Here is a 24,310-nt window from a genome sequence, read left to right on the forward strand (position 1 = left end):
ACCTAGGACTTAGGACCTACGAGGGGATTTAAAACATTTTCAACCCTCAAGACACATTTCATGATGAATTTTTACAATTTACATCTCAAGGGGACAAACCCACTTAATACAGACCCTCACAAAACACCCAGTTCTGCGACACGACTATAATGTAACAGATCAACACACTAGGATTCTCCTAAAGTTCTAATGACAAAATCCATCCCGGCTTTGGGGTCAGGTTTGAAGGAAAACTCTGCCGATCCATGGATCGGTGAGACGAAAAACCTTCCGGGACGTAGATTACCACTAGAAAATTAGGTCCACCTAGGCAATACACATACACGACTCATGTCTGCTAAGATTATTTACAATTCATACATGCAGACTGGGTTTACAATCAAAATGATCAAGCTACTGATGACTGCTGGATGTCTTGGACAGATAGATAAGGTGCTGCCCCTTTCTTGCAAAGAAAAAGGGGGGGTACTGCATGGGTAGTTGACCAGTAGAGGTCAACATGCCCCAAGGCTAGCAACTCTTGAATGGCTCGCTCAATCTCATCCCGGTAGACCTTAGGATGTCTGTAAGGGGTTGTGATGACGACTTGTACCCTTGGCTCTAGCTCAATGGTGTGCTCAAACCCTCTGTCAGGTGGTTGTCTTGGTGGGATGTCCCCAAACACTACCGGGTACCTGTCTAAGATGGCCTGAATATCTGGATGGGGTGGCTTGGGTTGACAACTAGCCTCCGAAATCCTCAACTCTACTGCCCACTTGATGTCCCCATGTCTCAAGTCAGTCTCCATCCGGTGTGCCGAGACTGTCTGTGGCGGGTAGGAGTGCATGCCCCTCATGACAACCAACTTCCCATCTGGCCCCACAAACTCCATTTCCTGCTTCCATTAATCAATAGTTACTCACCCAAGAGAGTAGAGCCACTGGACACCCATCACCACATTGGTGTCTGGTACATCCACCGCAACTTAGTAATTCCCCATAGTCACTGTCAAAGCGGTAACCTATTGAGTGCACTGCATGGTCCTATCCCCCGACGCAATGACTGAAAACCCCTCAAACTCCTCTATAGTAATGCCCTGCCTCTCCACCATCTATGCATCAATGAAGTCGTGGGTGGCCCCACTATCTACCAGAACTGAGACACGTTGTGCTTGCACTGTGCCTCGAATCCTTAGGTGCAAAAACTTTAGAGCCGCATGCAATGAAGCAAGCACTCCCCTAGCAGGTGCGAAAGGTGCTCCCCCGGGTGGTGGTGGTCCCCTCGTTGCGTGAGTTTCACTGTCAACCCTGTCTACCTCCTGCTCCACGTCCTCCTCCTGGTCACTGTCAGAAAAGACCTCAATGTAATGGGCCTTGCCTGCTGTGCATCTCTGGCCTGGGGCCCAAGGCTCCTGACAGGTGAAACATAGCTTCCTCCTCCAAAGGTCTCTCCTAGTCTCCTCATCCAACTGTCCCACCCTTGTTTAGCTCTTAGTGGTGGGGCCTTGGTGTCATGATCCCTGGGAGGAAAAGGAGCTCATGGTGGAATCGATGCCCTAGTCTTGGGAATTGCGTCCTGCAAATCTTGGTTGCAAGTCACAACCTCCTCTAGTGTGACAGGTCTGTGAGATCTCACCAACCCACTTAAGGGCTCAAGCAAACCCTCAACAAAAGTGTAAACTCTCCTAGCCTTAAACAAACCCGACACCATCACGGATACCCTCAAAACTATGATATGTATTGCTCAGGGTTGCCGATCTGTTTGAGCTGCGTGAGCTCTCTAAAATGGGCCTATGGGTCCCTGCTGTCAAAACACTCTACTACCCTCCATGTGAAATCCTCATAAGAGGTCACACTTGCATGCCCAAGCGTAGTCAGCCTGTGAAACCACTAGTCGTGGGCTTAACCCTCCAAATGTAAAGTAGCCATCTTGATAGCCTCGACCTCCGTCATCTGATTGAGTTGGAAGTACGTGTCAAACTTCTCCATCCAAGCCTTGGTCGTGCACTTGGAAGATCCATCAAATGTGGGTAGGTACATCCTCCCTATAGTGCGCTGTAGCTCTGTGTTCTGTACGTTGGAACCCCCTATGCCCCTGCCCTTCTTGTTTTTCTTGAGTTGGCATAAATCTTTGAAGGAGAGGGCAACTCGAAAATCATCCCCCATAGACTGCCATTCCCGGAAATAGTCTCCCATGGGCATCTCATCTTGCCCACTCTGCTCACTAGGTATTGAGAGCAAAAACGTCGGCAAAGTAGTCCTAGTTGGCCCATTGAAGGCTTGTGGGTGAGTAGCGGGTGAATGGTGGTCATATTGGTGGGAAGCCCCTGAAGTTTCCCCAAATAGAAATTCCTGATGCAAGCTCTTGTCCGGATTCTACTGCTTGAGTTCATCCAACATCTCCTTTTGCCCTTTGGCCAAATCATTTAGGGCCTTCAAGAGGTTGTCAAACGCTGCCTCCTCTTTACTCCTTGGCCCCCCCATAATTACCTCCTCCACTGCCTGCTCTAGTGCCTCCATATTAGGGTTGATTTCCAACTCTCTTTCCCTACTCTAGTATCTCTGCCTCCGGTATGTCACATTTTGCTTGTCCTCCAAGGTCATAGAGATAACCCCCACGACTGAGCCAAGATCAGAGCTCTGATACCACTATAATATTCTTACTTAGGAAATACAGTGATAAACAAAGCAAAAATGTACATGCACACACAAAATTCAAACACATAAGTGAACACCCATAATTTCTCCAAAAATAGCACCCAGCTGAGCCATTTTATTAATTGTAGTAGTACAATGGGGTATGGTGTGAGTGCACCTGGGCTTGCCAAAAAGGCAAGCTAGACAAGCCCCAGGTGGAAAAGTGCAATGCCCAGATGCTAGAATGTGTTGCTTCAGCTATGCCCTGGAAAAACTACACTATCTGCTGGAAAGAACCTACTGAATGACCCACTTCCGGTGCTCAGAAAATTCTAGGAAATTAACCCCAGGCTCCTCTCAAATAACCCACCAAAACCCAGAAAGGGTTTGGCCTAGCTCTGACCCCCGAAATTGACCCTAATTTCCACGTGCTTTTCAACTGAAATACTTGGAAAAGTCGCTGCTCTGGCCCTCCAAGATAGTGCAAGGCTAGTGAATTCCTCCTCCGAATGACTCCCCAAATTCTCAACTCAAATCAACTCCAAATGGCCACCTCACCCAGAAATACCTCCTGCGCAGGCCCACACAGTTCCTAGAAGGGTCACACTGCGACAACCAAGGCTCCTCAAAATTTGACTGATCCCTCACCCAAAATCTCCTACAATATGTGATCCAACGCTCCCTCGGAAGTCTCAATAAGTTTGTTGCTCACTCCTAGCTTCCCCAAGAAATTCAGATTCCTCTTCCACGCCCAAAATGCTGAAGAAAACCCCCACGAATTGGTTGATTCAATGCTGGAATTGGCTCACAAGGAAAATTGACTTCCCTCCTTGGGTTGACACTTGAAGTCCACCGAAGCAAGGGGTGAGAATCTCGCATGAGAATCTCGTGTGTAGACTTGGCTCAACAACTCAAGCGTGCTGGGTAAGTAAGTTTGTCAAAGTATCAAAAAATACAAAATGATGTGAGCCTCCTCTATTTATCCTTGGCTACCTCTTCCTCATTTGGGGCCCATCATCGAATTCATTTCTTCCCCAAAGAGATCGAGTTTCCTAGTAGAGTGTATTATCCTCTTGATTGCCCCCTGCATTCCACTTGAGTCTCAATTTGCCTCTTTTCCCTTGTGTGAGTGCCTTCCTTAGCCAATTTGAAGTGGGAACCTCCAATCCACTTCTCCTAAGGTTGAAACCAAAATTATCAAAATTGAGCAAAAAATATATTCTCACTTAGCAATAATGGCTAAGTGGGAATATCACAATTTTAGGGGGCGATTAAGTTTCTTGTTCCTCATTATGAATGGATGAACTTGAAGATGCCATGATGATGATGTAAATGGAAACTACAAAATAAAATAATTTTTTTTCTTGAATCTATTTCTATTTATATTTCAAGTTTCAACAAGCAACATGTTACATAATCTATAAATTTATATTTCAATATTTCAACTTTCAAGCTTGAATCTTGATTAGAACTTAGGAGTAAACTGTAAATACCTCCAATCTCCAAGCTCCACACAATCTCTAGGCTCTAGCAACCAAGCTCCAAGCACCAATAGCCAAGGCTCCAAGCTCTCCTCCAAGCTGAGACGGTCTCCTCCTCCAAGCGACGACAACCTCCTCCAACTCCAAGCAGGGAAATGATGGCCTCCTCCAAGCAACAAAATGGCATGAAAATAGGGTAAAGGGGCCCTTTCATTGAGTGATATAAGTTAAGAGGAGGGCGGGCCTCTCATCTCCTTCTTTTTCCCATGGAAAAATACTAAACACGAATTATTTGTTCTTGGTTTTTGCACTTTACGCTTGGAAATGTTTTCGAAAATCCGGATATGTATCACGATTTTCATGATACATATCCTGATTTCCGAAAACATATCCAAAATGGTTAAAAAATGGCCCTGTTACCCACCACCAGTGGGTGACACCCATAGGAGAATTTTTCTCCTAGATATGTCTTCAGTTGGTAGCCAACAGCCCCTTGCAACTACTAGATAGCTCGATGTGCCACCATTCTCTACCACTCGAGCCACCTATTTTGTGCCCTCGCCCATTTGTTATGATCGTATGTTTGAAGGTGGGCCTTCCAACCTTGAAGGTATGGCTTTCATTATGTAATTGGGTATATTTGCTTGCTTTTCTTGGACACATTTTGACATGGATTAGTGGGGGGATTCGGTGGAAAGAATGGGCTTGATCTATACTCTTGTTCCCCTGTCCCAACTTTGGTGGTTAATCTTGTATCCTAGTCCTATGGGATCTCCTCTGTTGGCTACTAGCTTTAGGAGTGGCACTACATGGGACAGGCGAACAAGAGTATATGTTCCACCATTATTTCACGACACCTACCATTTGATGGATGTACCATGGACTTGTCGCTCCCTTAGAGGTTTAAACCACCTAATAGGGTTCTTTGTTAACCCCCCTCTTGAGCTTGGGAACACTTGTACATTCCAAAGCCCACTTGAAAGGGCGTGCCACTATGAAATGTCCACTTGGGCCCCTGATTTGCAAGCTTATTTACTCAATTGCTCCAATGAATTTTATACTGGAAGGTGAGGAGATGCATTGGATCTTATACAAGATTGTCGGTGGGTCTTCATCTTGGGCTTGGCCTCCCTATATGGGATCCAAGCCCTTCAGAGGGTTATGATGGTACTTGTAGGGTGAGCATTGAGAGCCATGGGCCTCCTCCATAGCAGAGCATTGCTTGCCATGCCATGGGATTCTTCAACACCACTTATTACTGTTTGTGCCCCCCTCATATAGAGATGATGATGCACTTGGACCACGTTGCCTGGTCAGCCACATGATTGCACCATACAATTGGCAGCTGATCTAGAGCCTAGACAGGGTTTTGTCTCACCCAAGGAGACATGGGAGGGCTTATGTCATCATGATAGCCCTTATTGATGGAGCATTGAAGTATCTGATCCAGTTGGAGATCCATGAGACCATTCATTGTGCCCCACAACCACTTGGGAGCACCATAGATGTTTTTGTTGGAAACCAAGGGGCCACCCCCTTGGTCATTATTATGAGAGCAATCCTCTTCATCTTGACACATGGAGGACTTATCTAGGCCTTCCAACGGCCCTTTGCACCATTTTTCTATCATTTCGGCCTCATTAGGAAGGCTTGTTGAGTACTTTTGAGCTATTTGGTGGGCCTGTCACCAATTAGATTGTTATTTTGCACATTAAAGTTATTTTAGGAGCTCATTAGACTAAATCAAACCCCTTGTGGCTCATATAAATAGATAATGAGGCTAATTTGTAACTCATCATCAATTTGATTGAGATTTTTCTTCTAAGAAGAATTTGGACCTATAGTAGAGGACAAAAATTGGATGTTTGGGGTGAACTTTGATGTTTGGATAAAATTGTTGGCTATCTTGGAGGTTCTCTTTGGCAATATTGTGGATGGATATATTCTTTTTTATCTTGTAAGTGCTACATGATGTTATCTTTCTTTGATGAATGTCTAATGCATGGAAATTGTTCTTATGGTGATTAAATGAATTGCTTGAACCATTGAAAACTATTGGAATTTTGCATGTGTTACTCATTAGATAAAGAATTAATGAATGTTCCTAGAGGATTGATTAATATGCATCCTTGAAACTCCATAAAATTGTCATTGAAGTATAAAATTCTAGAAGATGTTTTGTTGCTGTTGCATCTAGGGTAGCGAAATTTCTTCTAGGTCTCCTTGAAGAGCGAATTGCCATCTCATTGTTTGTCTTGACTCCATTTTCTCCCAATAAGGTAGGCACTGGTCCTAATCCTTGTTGATCAACCTAAAACCCCTTCTTTTTCTCTTTTTCCAATTTTTTCCCTAGCCCTAGAAGGTCATCTAGGGCCTAGTGCGAATTGCATTAGGGTAGTCACTTAGGGGAGCAACTTGGTATACCACTGCACTAGGGTTGTTCCTAAGTGCTCACAAAATTGGAGATCGTTCCCGTGGCTAGTTTGAGAGACATTTCAAGCCCTAGCTCCAACATCAATTCCACCCTTTAAGCCTTCTTGGTTAGCGGCATTCCAAAGGTCACTTGCTCTAAAAAACTCGTTGGAAGTTAATCTTATTTTGTCCTCAATCTTATTTTGAGCTCTATCATCCTTGCTTGACCTAAGGCATCTTATTGTCCTTGAAATTTAATAAACCCTAGGCCTTGCTTGGATCCCCTAGGTCTCTCTTGTGGTCCCAAATCTTTATATGATCACTATCTCACAAACCCTTAAGAGAGGTCCTTTATTCCTTTAGGAAGCCTTGATCTAGGTATATCTCTTGTATTGAGTATCCCTTCCTTCTATGTCTAGGCCTTCTCATAAACCTTTCTTGGAGAGCCCTTATCTTGCTTTGAAGCAAGCAAGCCATTATATGAGCCTCTCCGTTGAATGGGCTTTGGAAATCACTTTACACCTTGCCATTGATCATATCATCCTAGTGATTTCCTTTTTACCGGGACTCCTCCAAGAGCAGGGGACATTCACTGAGGTGACAATGGGTCTTTGCCCCATTGCTGTCACTGAGTCTAGTGGTTGTCCCTTAGGTACCCCTCCTAGGACCCCTGCTAGATTTTGTGGCAACATGTCTGAAATGTTTCTGAAATGAGATCCGTTGTTTCCAAAAAAGTGAAATGCCCAAGAAATGTATCTTTGATGTTTTAATGCCACATTGTACAAATGTTCGTTTCTAAAACACTAAACGACGTTTTTGGGGGTTGGGAGGGATGTTTCCGGTATCCTAGATTTTAATTCTCATGCTTCAGCTTAGATCAATGCTTTACTTTATGCATCTTTCTTTCTTATAGGAACCATCTTTGAGTTCCTGCTTTGTATTGACATCATGGTATTTGGCAGTTGCATTGACCTATTTCAGTGGTCATTAATTGGACATTAATGAAATTATCTTAGCTTATTCAGCACAAACTAGTGAAAACAAAGCATTTTATGCATAACGTCTCCAATCAAATCCAATAATAGTCAAAATAGAGCAGTAAATGTGTCATTTGTCCAATGAAATGGGCCGAGCGCAGGGTAGTTGGTGGAACTGTTGTTCCGGGTAGTGGATTACTATGTACTCTCCTAATGGTCGAGGCGATGAACCACTGGTGAATTGATGAAGCTGGTAACACGAGTCTAGTGAGAAAGCCTGGATCCTATGTTGCAGGAAACGTGGGGGGGACCCGTTTCTGGCTGGAAACCGGTACGAAACACGGAAACGCGTTTGGTACGGCCAGGAAACGCGTTTCCGGCCGTACAAGCCACGTTTCCCAGTTGTAATGTTTTTTTTTTAATTTGTTTTTAATTTTTTTTTTAGGTTTCCAGTAAATTCTAGAAGCCTATTCTAAACTTATAAAAGAGAAGTTTGTCTCATTCTCTCATCACACTATCCAACAAGTCGTTTCTCTTGGAGACTGGCAGTTGTTTCAGCTAGGGTGTTTTGAGCAGTGAGCAAAGTAGTTGTTGAGAGGTATATGATGGCATGGATTCCATGGTTGAGAAAACTATGTAAATCATTTCGCAGGAGTCTCCACAACTTTTGTTTGTTGATGATCATTTTGCTGGTTTGATCAAGAAAATCATTGTTGATAGGTGGAACAATTTCAATACTCCATTGTACACTTTAGCACATGCTTTGAACCCCAAATTTTATGATGAGGAGCTTATTGCTAAAAGCAATGGGAAGAGGAAGGCACCCCATAAGGATAGAGAGGTGGCTACTGGGGTGAAAAAAGCCCTTATGAGAATGTTTCCTTCTCATCTACATAGGGAGGTAAAGGAGGAATTTGCCAGTTTTGCTGCAGGAATAGATGATTATGCAGATATATCAGCTTTGGAGGAGAGAAGCACCATGAATCCAGTTAGGTGGTGGATTTGTCATGGAGCAAATGGTGTACATTTGCAAAACCTTGCCATTCGTATTCTTTCACAAGTGGCAAGCTCTTCATCAGTAGAAAGGAATTGGAGCACTTATGGTTTTATTCATTCTGTGAAGCGCAATAGGTTGGGCTCACAGAAAGCAGAGGATCTTGTTTATGTGCACTCCAACCTTCGCCTTGCATCTCGTAGGGGTCCAGAATACAACAGTGGTCCTTCTAAAGAATGGGATGTGGATGCAGAAAATCCTGATTTGGATCTCTCTCTTGCTGCCCTGAATATTGAGGCTGAATCTGGAAGTGGAATTGGTGCATCATCTTCTTCAGCACTACCATCCACTGTTGAGCATTGTGCTGCTTCTATTTTTGATGAGGATTGTTATGATGAGGATTAGTCTTTTGTGACTTGTCTCTATAGTTCTTGCAGCCTTATAGTCTTTATTGTACTTGCAGCCTCATATACTAATATAAATAAAGGCTGATTTTGAGATTTTGCCCTTGGATATATAATAAAGGTTGCTTTTGGATTTTCCTATATTTTTATTTTCATTATGTGATCATTCATGACTCATGAGTAAATGTGATGTAAATTTAATCTTAATGTTTAAATGTAATAAATTATAATGTATCATTAATGCTTTATGATTGCACATATATATAATAATAATTTTTAAATATTATATATATATATATATATATATATATATATATATATATATATATTCGCGTTTCCCCGTTTCCAAAATTTGGGGAGGTTGCGTTTCGTATCGCTTCCCGTTTCGGAAACTCGTTTCCATTTCCCCGTTTTGTGCAACTTAGCCTGGATCTAGAGTGTTGGTGGGAACAATTGTTACCTCAAGTTAATGGTAAGTTCTAAGGGTGCTGGTTGAACTTATAGAATTGAATGAAACAGCACATCTCTTAACTGCCCTTGTAGTACTACAACCATCAACCGAAAAGTTTGCATGATGTTTTGTATTAGTACTATTCAAGATGGGCCAAAAAATGAAGCCTCAATCATCTACTCAAAAGTCTGCACAATGTTTTGTATTAGTACTTGTCAAGATAGGCCTCCGCCTAACGAAGGAAGTAATCAAGTGGCTCAACCTAGGGGTCCTCATGGAGTGTTGGATCAGGCAACTGTCATCCCCTAAAGGAATGCTAAACATATCTTATGCAGATAACTGAAAAAGACAGAGAGAGTCCTTCCCTTATCCCTGTAGAGGCAATAGTATCTCCCTCAAATCTCAAATCTCCTTGTAGATGGGGTCATGAAAGAATAAAATACTTCATAATCTCAACTTCATGGAGTGTACATAATCTTTTCATAATTTGCAAATCCTCTCCTCACAAAGATAATTTCAGCATCTGACTGAGTTATGCATAATATAAACCTATCTTGTAGAATATCCCTTAATAATAACCTGTTAGATCTGTGGTGTTCAAATGATGTTAAATTGTTCAGTTTCACTCCTGACCTGTCTGCAATTACTAAAATCAACTTCTCTATGATTAAGAAAATTGAATTCAACTTGGTGAAACGTATTTTCACTTAAGAATGTTTAATTAGAGTGCTTTTCAACAATAACACAATTTGTGCATATCTTGTGTAATTGGATTTTATTATTTACACAAATTTATGCATCACTTGATATTTGAACTTAGGACCATATTACACTGGCTGGTTTCTATAAGTAGAACAGTATACATCTCTAACAAGTAGTCAATTTTTGAACTTATCCTTATTGAAGCAGCTTAATAGAATCCTGCATAAAATGAAAATAATTGCATTCAAAGTTCTCCTGGATGACAAACCTGTGCGAAGTCGCCCTTAGTGTAATTGATATAACCAAAAATTGAGATTTTTGAATGTTTGAAAATGCTCTTATTTCACTAATAAGGCATTTTTATTGGTAACTAGAAGTTACTTGTATTTTAAAAGAATATGATTGATAACATATAAGGTACCTCTGACTTATGGGAATATTCATTTTGGAATTACATGAATATTTGCCTTGATTATTCTGGCACTTTGGTGCGTTTTGGCAGCTCTTGATTTGATCCTTTGGAGGAGAAGAAATATTAGCACTGGTGTCATTGCAGTTGCAACAACAGTATGGTTCTTGTTTGAGCGATGTGGATACACTTTACTGTCTCTTGTTGCCAATGTGCTCATGCTTTTGATTACAATTTTGTTTCTCTGGTCAAATGCTGCTGCTATTCTCAACAGGTAGGGAGACCTGACTTTTCTTTTTTTTATTGTCCTATGAGATTCTCCTAACATGCTCTAGTTTTCTTTATTTTTTCCCCTTGTGTGTTTTTGTTACTAGAAATTGAGAGAAGAATGAAGATTTTGTTTCTGCAATATATAGCTTAACTTGTTCAATTGGTTATAATTTTTATGGTCTTATTTATTCTCATCACACAGTAAACATGCTTCTAGTAACTTGTATTTGTACGCAGGCCTCCTCCTCCTCTACCTGAATTGGAGCTTTCAGAAGAAAGAATTTATGCAAGTAGCACTATCATGCACACAAAGATTAACTATGCACTAAAGGTGTCACGAGAAGTTGCTCTCGGCAAGGATTTAAAGCTTTTCTTGAAGGTAAGCTAGATCAAGCATTTTCCATTTGTACTTAGTTGTGGGGTTTTGATTGTTCAATCACATTGGAGGTTCCCAATTAAATTAGGGATTGTCTAACTGTTCTACTTTTTGGACCTATTTTGGTTGTGTATCTAATGATTTTGGTTATGATTAACTGTTTTTGATTGTATATGGATCGAAAAAGTAGAACAGTTAGGTTACACCATCAAATTATATTCTACATTCTTTTGTGTTGGTGGTGATATCTGGTTTTTCTGTTAATTGACTGCAAATATAAGTTGTTCAGGGAGAATTAGCAGGATTGTAGATTGTATGTGAGATATATAATCTTGTTATAATTGAGTGACGTTCTTATCAGTGAAGTTTTCGACGGAAAAATGTCTGGATGGTTTGATGACTTTCTTCTTACTCATGTCTGTGGTAATTGTCTATTGAGATCACGAACAACTAAAACAAATTGAATGGAACCAAAATGCCTACCCAAAAACCTGCAGTAAAAAGAGAACCAACTCTAAAGAAGTGTGCTGGGGATTAACCAAAAGTGTGTTAGTGAGAGAAAAATTCCCAAGCATGAGTGTGTTATACATAAATGATAAGATGCACAAATGAACATAAAAGAGAAAATATGCTAATCACAAGAGAATGCTGAAGATGTCATGTTCGTTGACTTAAAACATTTCTACCAGAGAGCCTTAGCACAATGATCAGAAATGATGATTTACAAATTAGTTTTGACTAGTTTGGCATCTTTCCAAGAGGGGATATTGCCCACATAAGTAGGGAGCACTCTCCAAGAGGGTTATTGAACTTACACATCAAATTTGAATAGGTCGGCCTTAACCATTATTTAGTAATAAATTACATGATTACAGTAAATTACACAATAAGAGTTGGCCATAGCCTAATATAAGGATTATACCATTCTTAACACCACCCCATAAGATGAATAGAGAAGTGTTGCGAAAATTGTGATAAAATCGCGCGATTTTCTCATGGAGGTGATTAAATCGGCGATTTTTTTGCTTTGAAAAAATCACGATCCGATGCGAAAAAATCGTGGGACCGGCAGACAGCAGCTTTTTAAACACTTTTTTTGGTTTTCCGTGATTCATTTTGCAAGCAGAAGGCAAGGGTGAGATCTAAGGAGGAGGAGAACTCATTTACAAGGGCAAGCGAGGAGAAAGGTGAAGGAATTTAGTATCCCAAGCAAAACAATTTCGAGTTTGGACCAAGTTTCTTTAGCAGGGCATGGTTTTCAGGTATGGGCATCAAATTTGGCCCTATTTTTTGTTTTTTCCTTGGGTTTAGTCACCCATACATTTTCCATGATTTTTGCTTGGATTTGAGTGTGTTTTTTTTTCATTTTTGTTGCATTTAGTGGAGAGGGTTTTTTTGGGTCAAAAATTCAAAATCTTGATTGTTAATTTTATTTGTTTAAATTCTTTTTGTGCCCTAGTTTTTTTTCCATGATTTTTGCTTGGGTTTGAATGTGTTTTCTTTCATTATTGTTGCATTGAGTTGAGGGTTTTTTTTGTTTGTCAAAAATTCAAAATGTTGTATGTTAAATTTTAATTTCATTTGTTTAACTTGCAATTCTTCTTGTGCCCTAGGTTCAAACTTCAATCTTACATTAAAACTCAAGAGTTCAACAAAGTTACAAACATGCCAAGGAAATTGGACCCTATGTGGGAATTTGGTGATCTTGATGGGGGGTTTGACAAATCAAATTTCACTTGCAAGTTATGTGGGCAACATATGTCAGGGGGAGTATACCGATTGAAATTCCACCTTGCACAAATTCTTGGACATGAAGTAGGGCTTTGCACAAAAACAAATCTAGAAATCATCCATAGAGCCCTCTAATCATTGGAAGAAATAGAGACAACGAAACTGACCAAGGCAACTCTGAAGAGTCAAATGGAAAGGGGTGGAGTGGTGGGATTGGGAGGTGACCGTGAGAGTGGTATTGGTTCTTCTTTAGCATTAGTTTCTACAGTCAACCCCACAGTTGCCTCATCATTTTTTCTTCCTAGAACCACACCTGGTGCACAACCATCTATCATGTCAGTTCTTGAAAAAAGGAAGAAGGAAGAAGCTGACAAGCTATAGCCTATTGGGTAGGTGTCTTCTTTGGAGTGATGTTCCTTTCAGCATTGCCAGGAACAATCCATTTTTCTAGCTCGTGATTGATGCTATTTCTATTGTTGGCCCGGGGTACAAAGCCCATTCCTATGATGACTTTAGAGGGCATATTCATCAAAATGAAAAGGATGAATGAACTAAGAGATTGGAGGAGTTTAGGGGCTCATGGGAATAGCCAGGATGCCATGTGACGTCAGATGGTTGGACCGATCAAAAGGTTAGAACCTTTATTAACTTCTTGGTTAATTGTCCCAAGGGGACAATGTTTATGAAATCTGTTGATTCACTTGCACATATCAAAGTTGCAAAATTATTATGCGATTTGTGGGACGTGTTCATTTAGGGGGTGGGTCCACAACATGTTGTTTAAATCATAACGGACAATGCTGCAAATTATGTTGCTGTTGGTAGGATGCTTATGGAGAGGCATCCTAACTTATTTTGGACACCTTGTGCTGCACACTGCATTGACTTAATGTTGGAGGACATAGGGGAACTTCCTTTTGTCAAGGATATTATTGAATAATAAAAAATCCCTACAATATTTATATATAATCATGCACTTGTGTTTCATTTGATGAGAACATTCACCAACAACAAGGAGTTGGTGCGCCCTTCCGTTACACGATTTTCCACTAGCTTCATATCTCTTCAATCCCTCTTGAATTCTATGTGGGATGTGAAGAGAATGTTTCTTTCAGAGGAGTGGTGTGCTTTATCATATAGTCGCAAACCAGAGGGAGATGCCATATGCAGACTAGTTTCATACCAGGAAAGCTTCTGGGAAGGAGTGCAGGAAGTGTATAGCATTACTAAACCTTTGGTAAAGGTTCTTCGATTAGTTGATGGAGACAAGACCACAATGGGCTACTTGTATGAGGCCATGGATAGGGACAAAGAATCCATTCATAGCTATTATGATGATAATGGGGATGAGGGGTTTGAGAAACAACTCATATAGGCAGTGATTGATAAACGATGGAACAATACACTCCATCGTCCCATTCATGCAGCAGGATCTAACTAAGCCCCACATTTTCTCACTCCCGTGGTTTCATATTTGATGTTGAGGTCATGGATGGATTCTTGAATTCTTCACTTGTGTTCAGAAAATGGTGTCATCTCCAGCAGAACGTGCAAAAATCTTCAAAAAAATGGAGATGTACTGGATGGCAGGCAGGACATTTAGCTTTGACATGAATATCCTTGATAGGAAAACCAAAACGCTAGGTAAGCTTTAGTTTGTTTCAATTTTCAAATTTCATTGTCTCTTTGAAGTTCATACTTTTCTTCAACTTTCAAATTTCAATTTTTTTCTTATGCTCCTCTTATTTGTCGTAGATGCGTGGTGGAGAAGCTATGGTGGTGAAGTATCCAATATCCAAAAGCTTTCCATTCGAGTGCTCAGCCAAACATGTAACTCCTCTGGATGAAAGCACAACTGGAGTGTGTCTGAAAAAAATACACACCAAGAAGCATACTAGGTAAAAAAATTTCCAATTAATTTTTTGAATTCATTAAATAATAAAAAATATAATTTAATAGTTTTATAATTATTAATTTATAATTTATGACCCTTGTATAGGTTGGAGTCCAAATGCCTTAACAACATGGTCTATGTCTACTACAATCTCAGATTGTGGGTGAGGCAACTTGAGAGGACACTTGATGTGGAGGCCATCTCATTCAATGGGATTGTGTTAAAATTGGCAACTAGGGCCAAACTCCATGTGGATCATCTTATTTATGGAAGCTGATATTTTTCTTGGATTCCTCTTGTCGAGAGGTGTAGGATTGATCTAAAGATCATCCGATTCCGACATGTATTGATGGAGATATGAATTTATTTGTGTTATGGGACAATTCGTCAAGTTCGGCCAACAACCTAATTGCCCCCACATGTGCTCAATGTTTTAGTATAAAAAGAGGTGGCTTGCTAGTCATTTGTACACACTCTTCTTATGATCTCTTCCTGTCCACTTGTCTTTGGGTTTTGGTGGGAGGAGAGATCCTAAGAGTCAACGTTGCCCTAATGGAGAAGGCTCTACGCTATCTTAGGAAATGAGAAAGCTCTACGCTGTCATGGAGGACAATCCTTAACTTAACCTCAAGAAGCCTTAATGTTACCCCATGGAGAAGCCCTAAACGCAGTCACAATGATGCCCTAAACGTAGTCACGATTCTCAAAAGAAAGACTCGTTGGAGGAGGATTCTCTTGTGCCCTACCCACAACAATAATGAGGAAGGAACAACATGGTTTGAGCTTGCTGTTTTTCGGGGTCCAAGTTGCTGGGAGAGTGGTCGAGGACCCTTGGAGTAAGTCTGAGACTATTGAGAGTATTGCAGACTGTTTTAGGGCCAGTATGAGGGTTGTTTTGGTGGGTTGTAGGAGAGTTGTAGCCAGCTGTGGTAGGCCGCAGACCTTGCCTCCCAAAACAAGCCTAAGTTTGGGTTGTTAAGGGATGGCAATTGCCCAAAACAACAGCCCACCAATAAGGTGTACCTCTTGGCCTATGCTGTAGCAAAGAGAGGGTTGTCAAGTTAGTTTATGAAGGGAAGTTGCAGCACGAACTTGCCCTAACCAGGACATCAGTACTGCTAATCTAGGGTGGGCAGATTTGAGGGTTGTCTTGAGCCCTTACCTTCAGCATGGAGGAGGAGCATTTCTCCTTGCCTAGTCCACAGTTTTTGGAGGGTTGTTCGAGGACTGTTGAGAGGAGTTTAGGGTTGCATCAGTATGCCCAAGTGCCCTAACCAGAACAGTCAAGAACAACAAAGTGTCAAGCAGATTTGGAGCAGTGTTAGAGGTGCTTTGGGTCTAGGATATTGACCAGATTTGGAGCAACCTGTGGGAGCCACGTGTTGGGTTAACATGGAGTGTTGAATACCTCAAAAGGGGTGCAACATGATGTGATGGATGCAGCAACATGGTATATTGCAACAACATGGTGCTATAAGGTGCATGGAGTAGCATGTTTTAGAAGCAACAGTTGGATGCTGCGTGGTGTTAGAGACAGTTGTGAGTAGTGTAGCATAGTGCACAATGATGAGGTACAACTCAGTGATGGTGCAACATGGTGCAACACAGTGATGATTTACATGTTATGATGTGTGCAACATAGTAATGAGGTCCAACATGATGATTGGGTGCAACACAGTGAGGTGCAACACAGATAGGTACAACTAGGTGATGGAATCACCTTTGTCCAGATCAACTATCTCATGTGACATCTTCTTAGAGAAGATCTATGCTCTTATTTAGATAATTCAAAATGTTGAATTCTGATGTATATGTACTATCTCTCTCTCTGCTGAAATATTGAAGAACATATAATAAGAATTGATCAAGGGTTTCCCCACATTAGGGTTTGTCCCTGGCTGGCGCCACATCTTGTGTCCTCTTGTCTTGGCTTGTCTTTTGCAATTTATTTTTATGTTCTATTTGCATTTTACTATCATGTTAAATGTGATTGCTAATATAGAATTGATATTGAGTTAATATGGAAAATTGAAGTAAACTTGCTATCAACTTATAACATACCTAAAATTAACATGGTATAAGAGTTAAGGCGAAGACAAAGCCTAAGCAAGAGTGAAAGAGCAATCACCAAAGACAGTTGGAAAGGAAAAAAGGCTCAATGGGTTCCTCGTCCCACTTCAAATTCACCAAGGATGAAGTTGAAACTGAGAATATTATCCGAGTGGCACAACAGAAGCATCTGATGGCCTACCTAAATATCACTTCAATGGGAAGTTAGGATCTAAGGGTGGAAGGAAAGACAGACGCCTTGGTTGCAATAAGTTCAGCCATTATGCAAAATAGTGTTTGAATGGTAGGGACACATCACTTGATGATGATAACAATCATTCCAGGAATGATAGGTAATGCAGGTCATCAAGGAAATGACCGACTCTTCAAAGAAAGTAAGGAACTCCAGGCATGAAAAATCAAATGTTGTCTCTGTAAGCTAGAGAAATATTTCTCCACTACTTCTCCTCCAGACTCTTTGGGAATCTGGCTTATTGATTGTAGTGCTTCAAGGCACTTCATCGGATAGAAGGAAGCTCTCTCTAATCTGGTAGAGATGGAAACAATTGTGGGGATTATACCACCTATTTCGGAAAGGGTGTAGGGAATGTTACCCCTCAATTAAATGAGGGCAACACGATTCATTTACAAGAAGTTCTTTATGTACCTAATCTCAAGAAGAACCTGGTGTCCATTTCAACAATGGAAGTCAAAGGTTTCAAGGTGGCATTCATCAATGGAAAGGTACATGTTTGAAAATAGAATTTTCAAAGATGCTTTTAATCTTGGGTTCAGGGTTGGTAATTTGTATCAAGTTGTAGGAAGTCCATTGGGGACCATGTTAGTTGACACATCTCTTCTATAGCATCGAGGGTCTACTTATTATGGGGTCCTACCCGCCCTACCCGATGTGAGTCAGATGGTGACAGAGATGCCTGAATTCAAGAAGAGCATGAGGGTACATGTCCAAGATGTACCGAAAGAAAATCTTACAAGGGAACCATTCCCCCCATGTAGCTAGTCCACAGGTTTGCAACAACTCGAGGAGTTTGAGATTCATGATCAGAAATCTCATGTATCCAGGTTGAAGAAAGCTCTCTATGATTTAGAGCTAACACCTCAAGCTTTATATGAGAGGATTGATAATTGTCTGATGAAGTTGAGATTCACTAGGAGTGAAGCCGATCCAAACCATTGCTTGAAGGTTATGGATGATAGACCTCTCATACTGGCACCTTATGAGGACGACCTCTTTCTGATAGGTGTAGACCCTCTCATTTGCAAAAGTAAGAGGGAGTTGGATTACGGATTTGGAATGGTGAGCTACAAGCCCGTGACTACCTCGATGAAGCCTAACTTTAAGAAGTTATGCGGTAGTGATGCCGGAATTGATTTGGGAAATGCCTCTGAGTTTCATAAACCCATACTAGCATTGATATTCTTGGTGAACTCCCATCCAGATATATGTTTTGCAGTTAGCAGGTTGAGCTCATATATGGTTGAGCCTCACTGGATTGGTTCCAAGAATCATTTGAGATATCTTCACGACACAATATCTCATGGATCGAGATACACTGCTGGAAATGTGAAGCTACATGATTATTCTGATGCTGATTAGGCAGGCAATGTGGAGGATCACAAGAACACTTCTAGGTGTTGGTTCTCTTTGGGTTCTGCTTCGATATCCTAGATGAGCAGGAAGCAGAAGTCGACTACTTTGAGCACCGATGAGGCCGGATACATAGCTATGAGTATGGCCTCCTGTGAAGCTGTTTGGTTGTGGAAAAGCTCTTCAGTGAGCTATTTGGACACGTGTTGGATACCATCGTGATCTTCTGTGACAACTAGAGGGGGATTCGATTGTTGAGGAATCCCGTGTTCTATGATCGCTCCAAGAATATAAACATCAAGTACCACTTTATCTGGGATATGGTACATCGAGGAGCAAGAAGGCTCCATCGCATTTGGACTGATGTGCAGGTCGCTGATATTCTGTTGAAGCCCCTGGGAAAGGTCAAATTCTTGACTTTCCGAGAACGATGGAGAGAATCTCTCCTAAGGGTCCTGTATGATATGGATATTGAGCTCTGGGAGCTCTGGGGGTACATCGTGGAGCGATGAGAAACCATAGGGTGAGTGGTTCAGTGTTCCCCTAGTGGTCTGCTATGTAGGCAGGATAAGTGGTTCATCCTTCTCCTGTTGAGAAACAGTCATGGGATGAGTGGTTCAACCTTCCCTTGGTGGTCTGCTATGTAGGCAGGATGAGTAGTTCATCCTTCTCCTGTCGAGACACAGTCATAGGGTGAGTGGTTCAGCCTTCCCCTAGTGATTTGTTGTGTACAGGGTGAGTGGTTCAACCTTCCCCTAGGATACCCATGGCGACATGTATGCAGGATGAGTGGTTCATCCTTCTCTTGCTGAGAGTCGAGACATCCTACCCATGCAGTCTGGATCTCATGGGAAGTACCTCTCATCTGACCAATGAGTAGGGAAATGAGGATAGGGACCATAGTAGTACCGATGGACGCATCGTGTTACTACCGTACTCACTATGATAGGATGACATTGATGTGGGATCAATTGGAACTGACTTCAGGTCAGTGAGAGTGATATAACTCACTCTCTTTTGGATCTGTAAGAGTGGTATGATACACTCTCTTTATTTGGAACTGATTTCAGATCAGTAAGAGTGGTATGAGACACTCTCTTTTATATGTGAGTAACTTCGGGTTAGTAGAGGATGGTATGATACGTTCTCGATCATTTCTTCTTCTTCATAGTCCAGCAAAGCAGTGTAAGGCACTGATGGAAGACATAGTACAGTCTGGCAGATGGATTAACAAATGGAGTTCTCCCTAGTTGAGAGGGAGTGTTAAAATTGGAAACTAGGGTGAAACTCCATGTGAGTCATCTTATTTATGGAAGCTGGTATTCTTTTTTGGATTCCTCTTGTCGAGAGGTGTAGGATTGATCTAAAGATCATCCAATTCCAACATGTATTCATGGAGATATGAATTTATTTGTGTTATGGGACAATTCGTCAAGGTCGGCCAGCAACCAAATTGCCCCCACATGTGCTCAACGTTTTAGTATAAAAAGAGGTGGCTTGTAGTCATTTGTACACACTCTTTTATGATCTCTTCCTCTCCACTTGTCTTTGGGTTTTGGTGGGAGGAGAGATCCTAAGAGTCAACGTTGCCCTCATGGAGAAGGCTCTACGCTATCTTAGGAGATGAGAAAGCTCTATGCTGTCGTGGAGGACAATCCTTATCTCAAACTCAAGAAGCCTTAACACTTCCCCATGGAGAACCTCTAAACACAGTCACAATGATGCCCTAAACGTAGTCATGATTCTCAAAAGAAAGACTTGTTGGAGGAGGATTCTCTTGTGCCCTAGCTGCAACAATAATGAGGAAGGAACAACATGGTCTGAGCTTGCTATTTTTCGGGGTCCAAGTTGTTGGGAGAGGGGCCGAGGTCCCTTGGAGGAAGGCTGAGACTGCTGAGAGTATTGCAGACTGTTTTAGGGCTAGTATGAGGGTTGTTTTGGTGGACTATAGGAGAGCTGCAGCCAGCTGAGGTAGGTCGCAGGCCTAGCCTCCAAAAACAAGCCTAAATTTGGGTTGTTAAGGGATGGCAATTTCCCAGAACAACAACCCACAAATAAGGTGTACCTCCTGGCCTATGGCGCAACAAAGAGAGGGTTGTAAAGTCGGTTTATGAAGGGAAGTTGCAGCATGCACCTGCCCGAACCAGGACAACAGTATTGCTAATCTAGCGTGGGTAGATTTGAGGGCTGTCTTGAACCCTTACCTTTAGCGTGGAGGAGGAGAATTTCTCCTTGCCTAGTCTGCAGTTTTTGGAGGGTTGAGAGGAGTTTAGGGTTGCAGCAGTATGCCCAAGTGCCCTAACCGGAACAGTCAGGAATAGAAAAGTGTCAAGCAAATTTGGAGCAGTGTTAGAGGTGCTTTGGGTCTAGGATATTGACTAAATTGGGATCAGATTCGAAGCAGCCTGTGGGAGCCATGTGTTGGGTTAACATGGAGTGTTGAATACCTTAAAAAGGGTGCAGCATGATGTGATGGATGCAACAACATGGTACATTGCAACAACATGGCGCTGTAAGGTGCATGGAGTAACATGTTTTAGAAGCAACAGTTGGATGCTGCATGGTGTTAGAGACAATTGTGAGTAGTGCAGCGTAGTGCACAATGATGAGGTATAACTCAGTGATTGTGCAACATATTGCAAAACAGTGATGATGTACATGGTATGATGTGTGCAGAATAGTAATGAGGTCCAGTGTGATGATTGGGTGCAGCACATATAGGTACAGCTAGGTGATGGAATCACTTGTGTCCAGAACAACTATCTCATGTGGCATCTTCCTAGAGAAGATCTCTGCTCTTATTTAGATAAGTTAAAATGTTGAATTCTAATGTATGTGTACTATCTCTCTCTCTGCTGAACTACATATAAGAAGAATTGATCAAGGGGTTACCCACATTAGGGTTTGTCCCTGGCTAGCGCCACATCTTGTGTCCTTTTGTCTTGGCTTGTCTTCTGCGATTTATGTTTATGTTCGATCTGCATTTTACTATCATGCTAAATGTGATTGCTAATCTGGAATTGATATTGAGTTAATATGGAAAATTGAAGTAAATTTGCTATTAGCATCGAACATACCTAAAATTAACAGATTGACACCAATTCTGCATGGAGGGTTGAGTTTGAGAGGCCTATCATGGAATCAACCCTTGATTGTTTAGAGGAGGAGGTAGTGGAGGGGGAAGCAGTTGTAGAGGAGGAGGAGGAGGAGGAGCAACAAGAAGAGGAGGTGTGTTAGTTTTGGCATGTTCTATGCTTAGATCAATTTACTTCAATTTTTCTTATTAGCCCAATGACAATATTCAGATTAGTAATCACATCAGCATGATAGTAAAGTGCAGATAGAACATAAACATAAACAGTAGAAGACAATCCAAGACAAGAGGACACAAGATGTGGCACCAGCCAGGGACAAACCCCAATGTGGGGAAACCCTTGATCAATTCTTCTTATATTCTTCAATAGTTCAGCAGAGAGATAGTACAAATACATAAATATGAGATTTAATGACAACAGTAGAAAGTACATCATTATGACAGTCTTTAATCATCAAGAGTGTTGAAGCATATCTTGATGCAGCATTCCTCAAATTGCTAGCTGCTCCAACAGTTCTGGTTATGGAACAATGTGTAGCTCTAAACTCCCTTGACTGTGATGAATGGTGGATTTGATAAGGGCACCTGAAGTTGTCCTAAACTTCCTTCATAACCTGCAAGCAGACTTAAGGGAGCAACCCCAATGAAACCCTAGCTATGATGCTATGGGCTGTGGTGTAGCACATAGCAACACAAAAGTGCAAGACCTCAAAACAGTTATTAATGCATCAGTATATCAGTACCCAATCTGCATATGAAACCAACCCTACAAGGTCTGATCTAAGTCTGAGGGCAGACTTCTTCATCACACAGTTTCACCTTATGACTGTGGCTTTCACTCCTACAAGCAGTCTCATACTTGGAACAACCTCTATCACAGTACTATCATCTGCAGCAATGAGCTGTCACCTACAACAATCTGATCATGCTTCTTCTTGTTGGTTGGGGCTTCCTTAGATGTACTTTCTTTGCAACGTATTGAAGCTCCCTTAGACAGTTGATATATCTTACATCAATCTGCAGCTAGATACCTCCTTTCTCTTTGGCTAGATATCTCTATTGACAGTGTATAAGGTAACTCCTCTAGACAGTGGATTAGGGCTCTTGAGGCTGTAGATAGGAGCCTCTCAAGACAACGGAATAAGGTCTCCTTTAACTACATTTAGAGGGTCTTCTTTGACAACGGATTAAGTTGCCTTCTTGACCTGTGGCTAGGGCACTTAGGACTGTGGATGAGGGCTTCTCCTTTCAGCTATGTATAGGCCTCGCTCACTACGGTTAGGGCTAGATAGGAGCCTCTTGTGACTGCATATAGGAGCCTTCCTGTCTGAGGTTTTAGGTCTTCCTTAAATGCGAATTATGAGCTTCTATTTAACTGTGGCCAGAACTCTTCTTCAGCCTCCTTATGACAGCGTATAGATCTCATCTGAACTGGGCTAAGTCTCCTTGCTTGGACTGCGGCTAGATCACCTCTAGGACACCGTATTCTCCTTTAGACCTCTCCTTCCACCAAAACCCCAACAAGTGGAGCGATATCACAAGAGATGTGTGTCAAAATGACTTGAAGACCTCTTCTATTTATAATGCAGCGCTGAGGATAAGTTGGTGTAATTTGGTTGCTGGCCAACCTTGACAAATTGTCAAATAACATAAAGAAATTCATATCTCCATGAATGCATGACGAAATTAGATGATCTTTAGATCCATCCTACACCTCTCAAAGAGAGGAATCCAAGAAAAATATCAGCTACCATAAATAAGATGACCCACATGGAGTTTGGCCCTAATTGCCACTTTTAACAGTCCCTCTCAACTAGGGAGAACTCCATCTGCTATTCCATCTGCTAGTCCGTACTATCTTTGCTATCAATGCAATACCCTGCATTGCTCAACTCTTCTCTACTCTGCTGAACTATGAAGAAGAAGAAGTGATCGAGAATGTATCATACCATTCTCTACTGACTCGAAGTCAGTCCCAAATAGAGAGTGTCTCATACTACTCTTACTGATCCGAAAACAGTTCCAAATAAAGAGAGTGCCGCATACCACTCTTACTGCTCCAAAATCAGTTCCAAATAAAGAGAGTGTCGCATACCACTCTTACTAATCCGAAATCAGTTCCAAATAAGGAGACTGTCTCATACCACTCTTACTGATCCGAAATCAGTTCCAAATAAAGAGTGTCCCATACCACTCTTACTGACCCGAAGTCAGTTCCAATTAATCCCAGATCAATATCATCCTTGCATAGGGAGTAGGGTAGTACACGATACGTCCATTGGTAGTACTATGGTACCTATCCTCATATCCCTGCTTATTGGTCAGATGAGAGGTACTTCCCATGAGTCCCAGGCTGTATGGGTAGGATGTCTCAGCAGGAGAAGGATGAACCATTCATCCTGCCTACATGTCGCTAGGGGTATTCTAGGGGAAGGCTGAACCACTCGCCCTGTACGAACACAAAAAATCACTAGGGGAAGGCTGAACCACTGACCCTATGATTGTGTCTCAGCAGGAGAAGGATGAACCACTCATCCTGCCTACATAGCAAACCACTAGGGGAGGGCTGAACCACTCACCCTATGGTCGCTCATTGCTCCAAGAAGTACCCCATGCTCCCTGGAGCTCCCAGAGCTCAATATCCATATCATACAGGTATCTCAAGAGAGGGTCTTTCCACGATTCCTAGTCGTTCTCAGAAAGTCAAGAATTTGACCTTTCCTAGGGGTTTAACCTGAATATTGACGACCTGTACATCAGTCCCAATGTGATGGAGCCTTATTGCTCCTTGCTGTACCATATCCCGGATAAAGTGGTCCCTGATGTCTGTGTGCTGGGAGCG

At 41.7% G+C, this 24,310-nt stretch overlaps 1 protein-coding gene across 6 annotated transcripts in view; it reads left to right on the forward strand.

The window, feature by feature from the left end:
* The window catches only part of LOC149222526 (reticulon-like protein B12), a 293,109-nt gene that overhangs the window by 108,730 nt on the left and 160,069 nt on the right, over positions 1 to 24,310 (forward strand). For all 6 annotated transcript variants that reach the window (XM_089385495.1, XM_089385496.1, XM_089385494.1 and 3 more), the window contains 2 exons: positions 10,539 to 10,719; positions 10,953 to 11,094. In XM_089385495.1, coding sequence (XP_089241621.1) covers positions 10,539 to 10,719; positions 10,953 to 11,094 — 323 coding nt within the window. The remainder of the gene's footprint in view (positions 1 to 10,538; positions 10,720 to 10,952; positions 11,095 to 24,310) is intronic.

This window comes from Pinus tabuliformis, chromosome Q (assembly GCF_031772625.1).
Source record: "Pinus tabuliformis cultivar Carrire ecotype Pingquan chromosome Q, CPIR1, whole genome shotgun sequence".
In the NCBI taxonomy this organism is placed as follows: Eukaryota; Viridiplantae; Streptophyta; class Pinopsida; order Pinales; family Pinaceae; genus Pinus; species Pinus tabuliformis.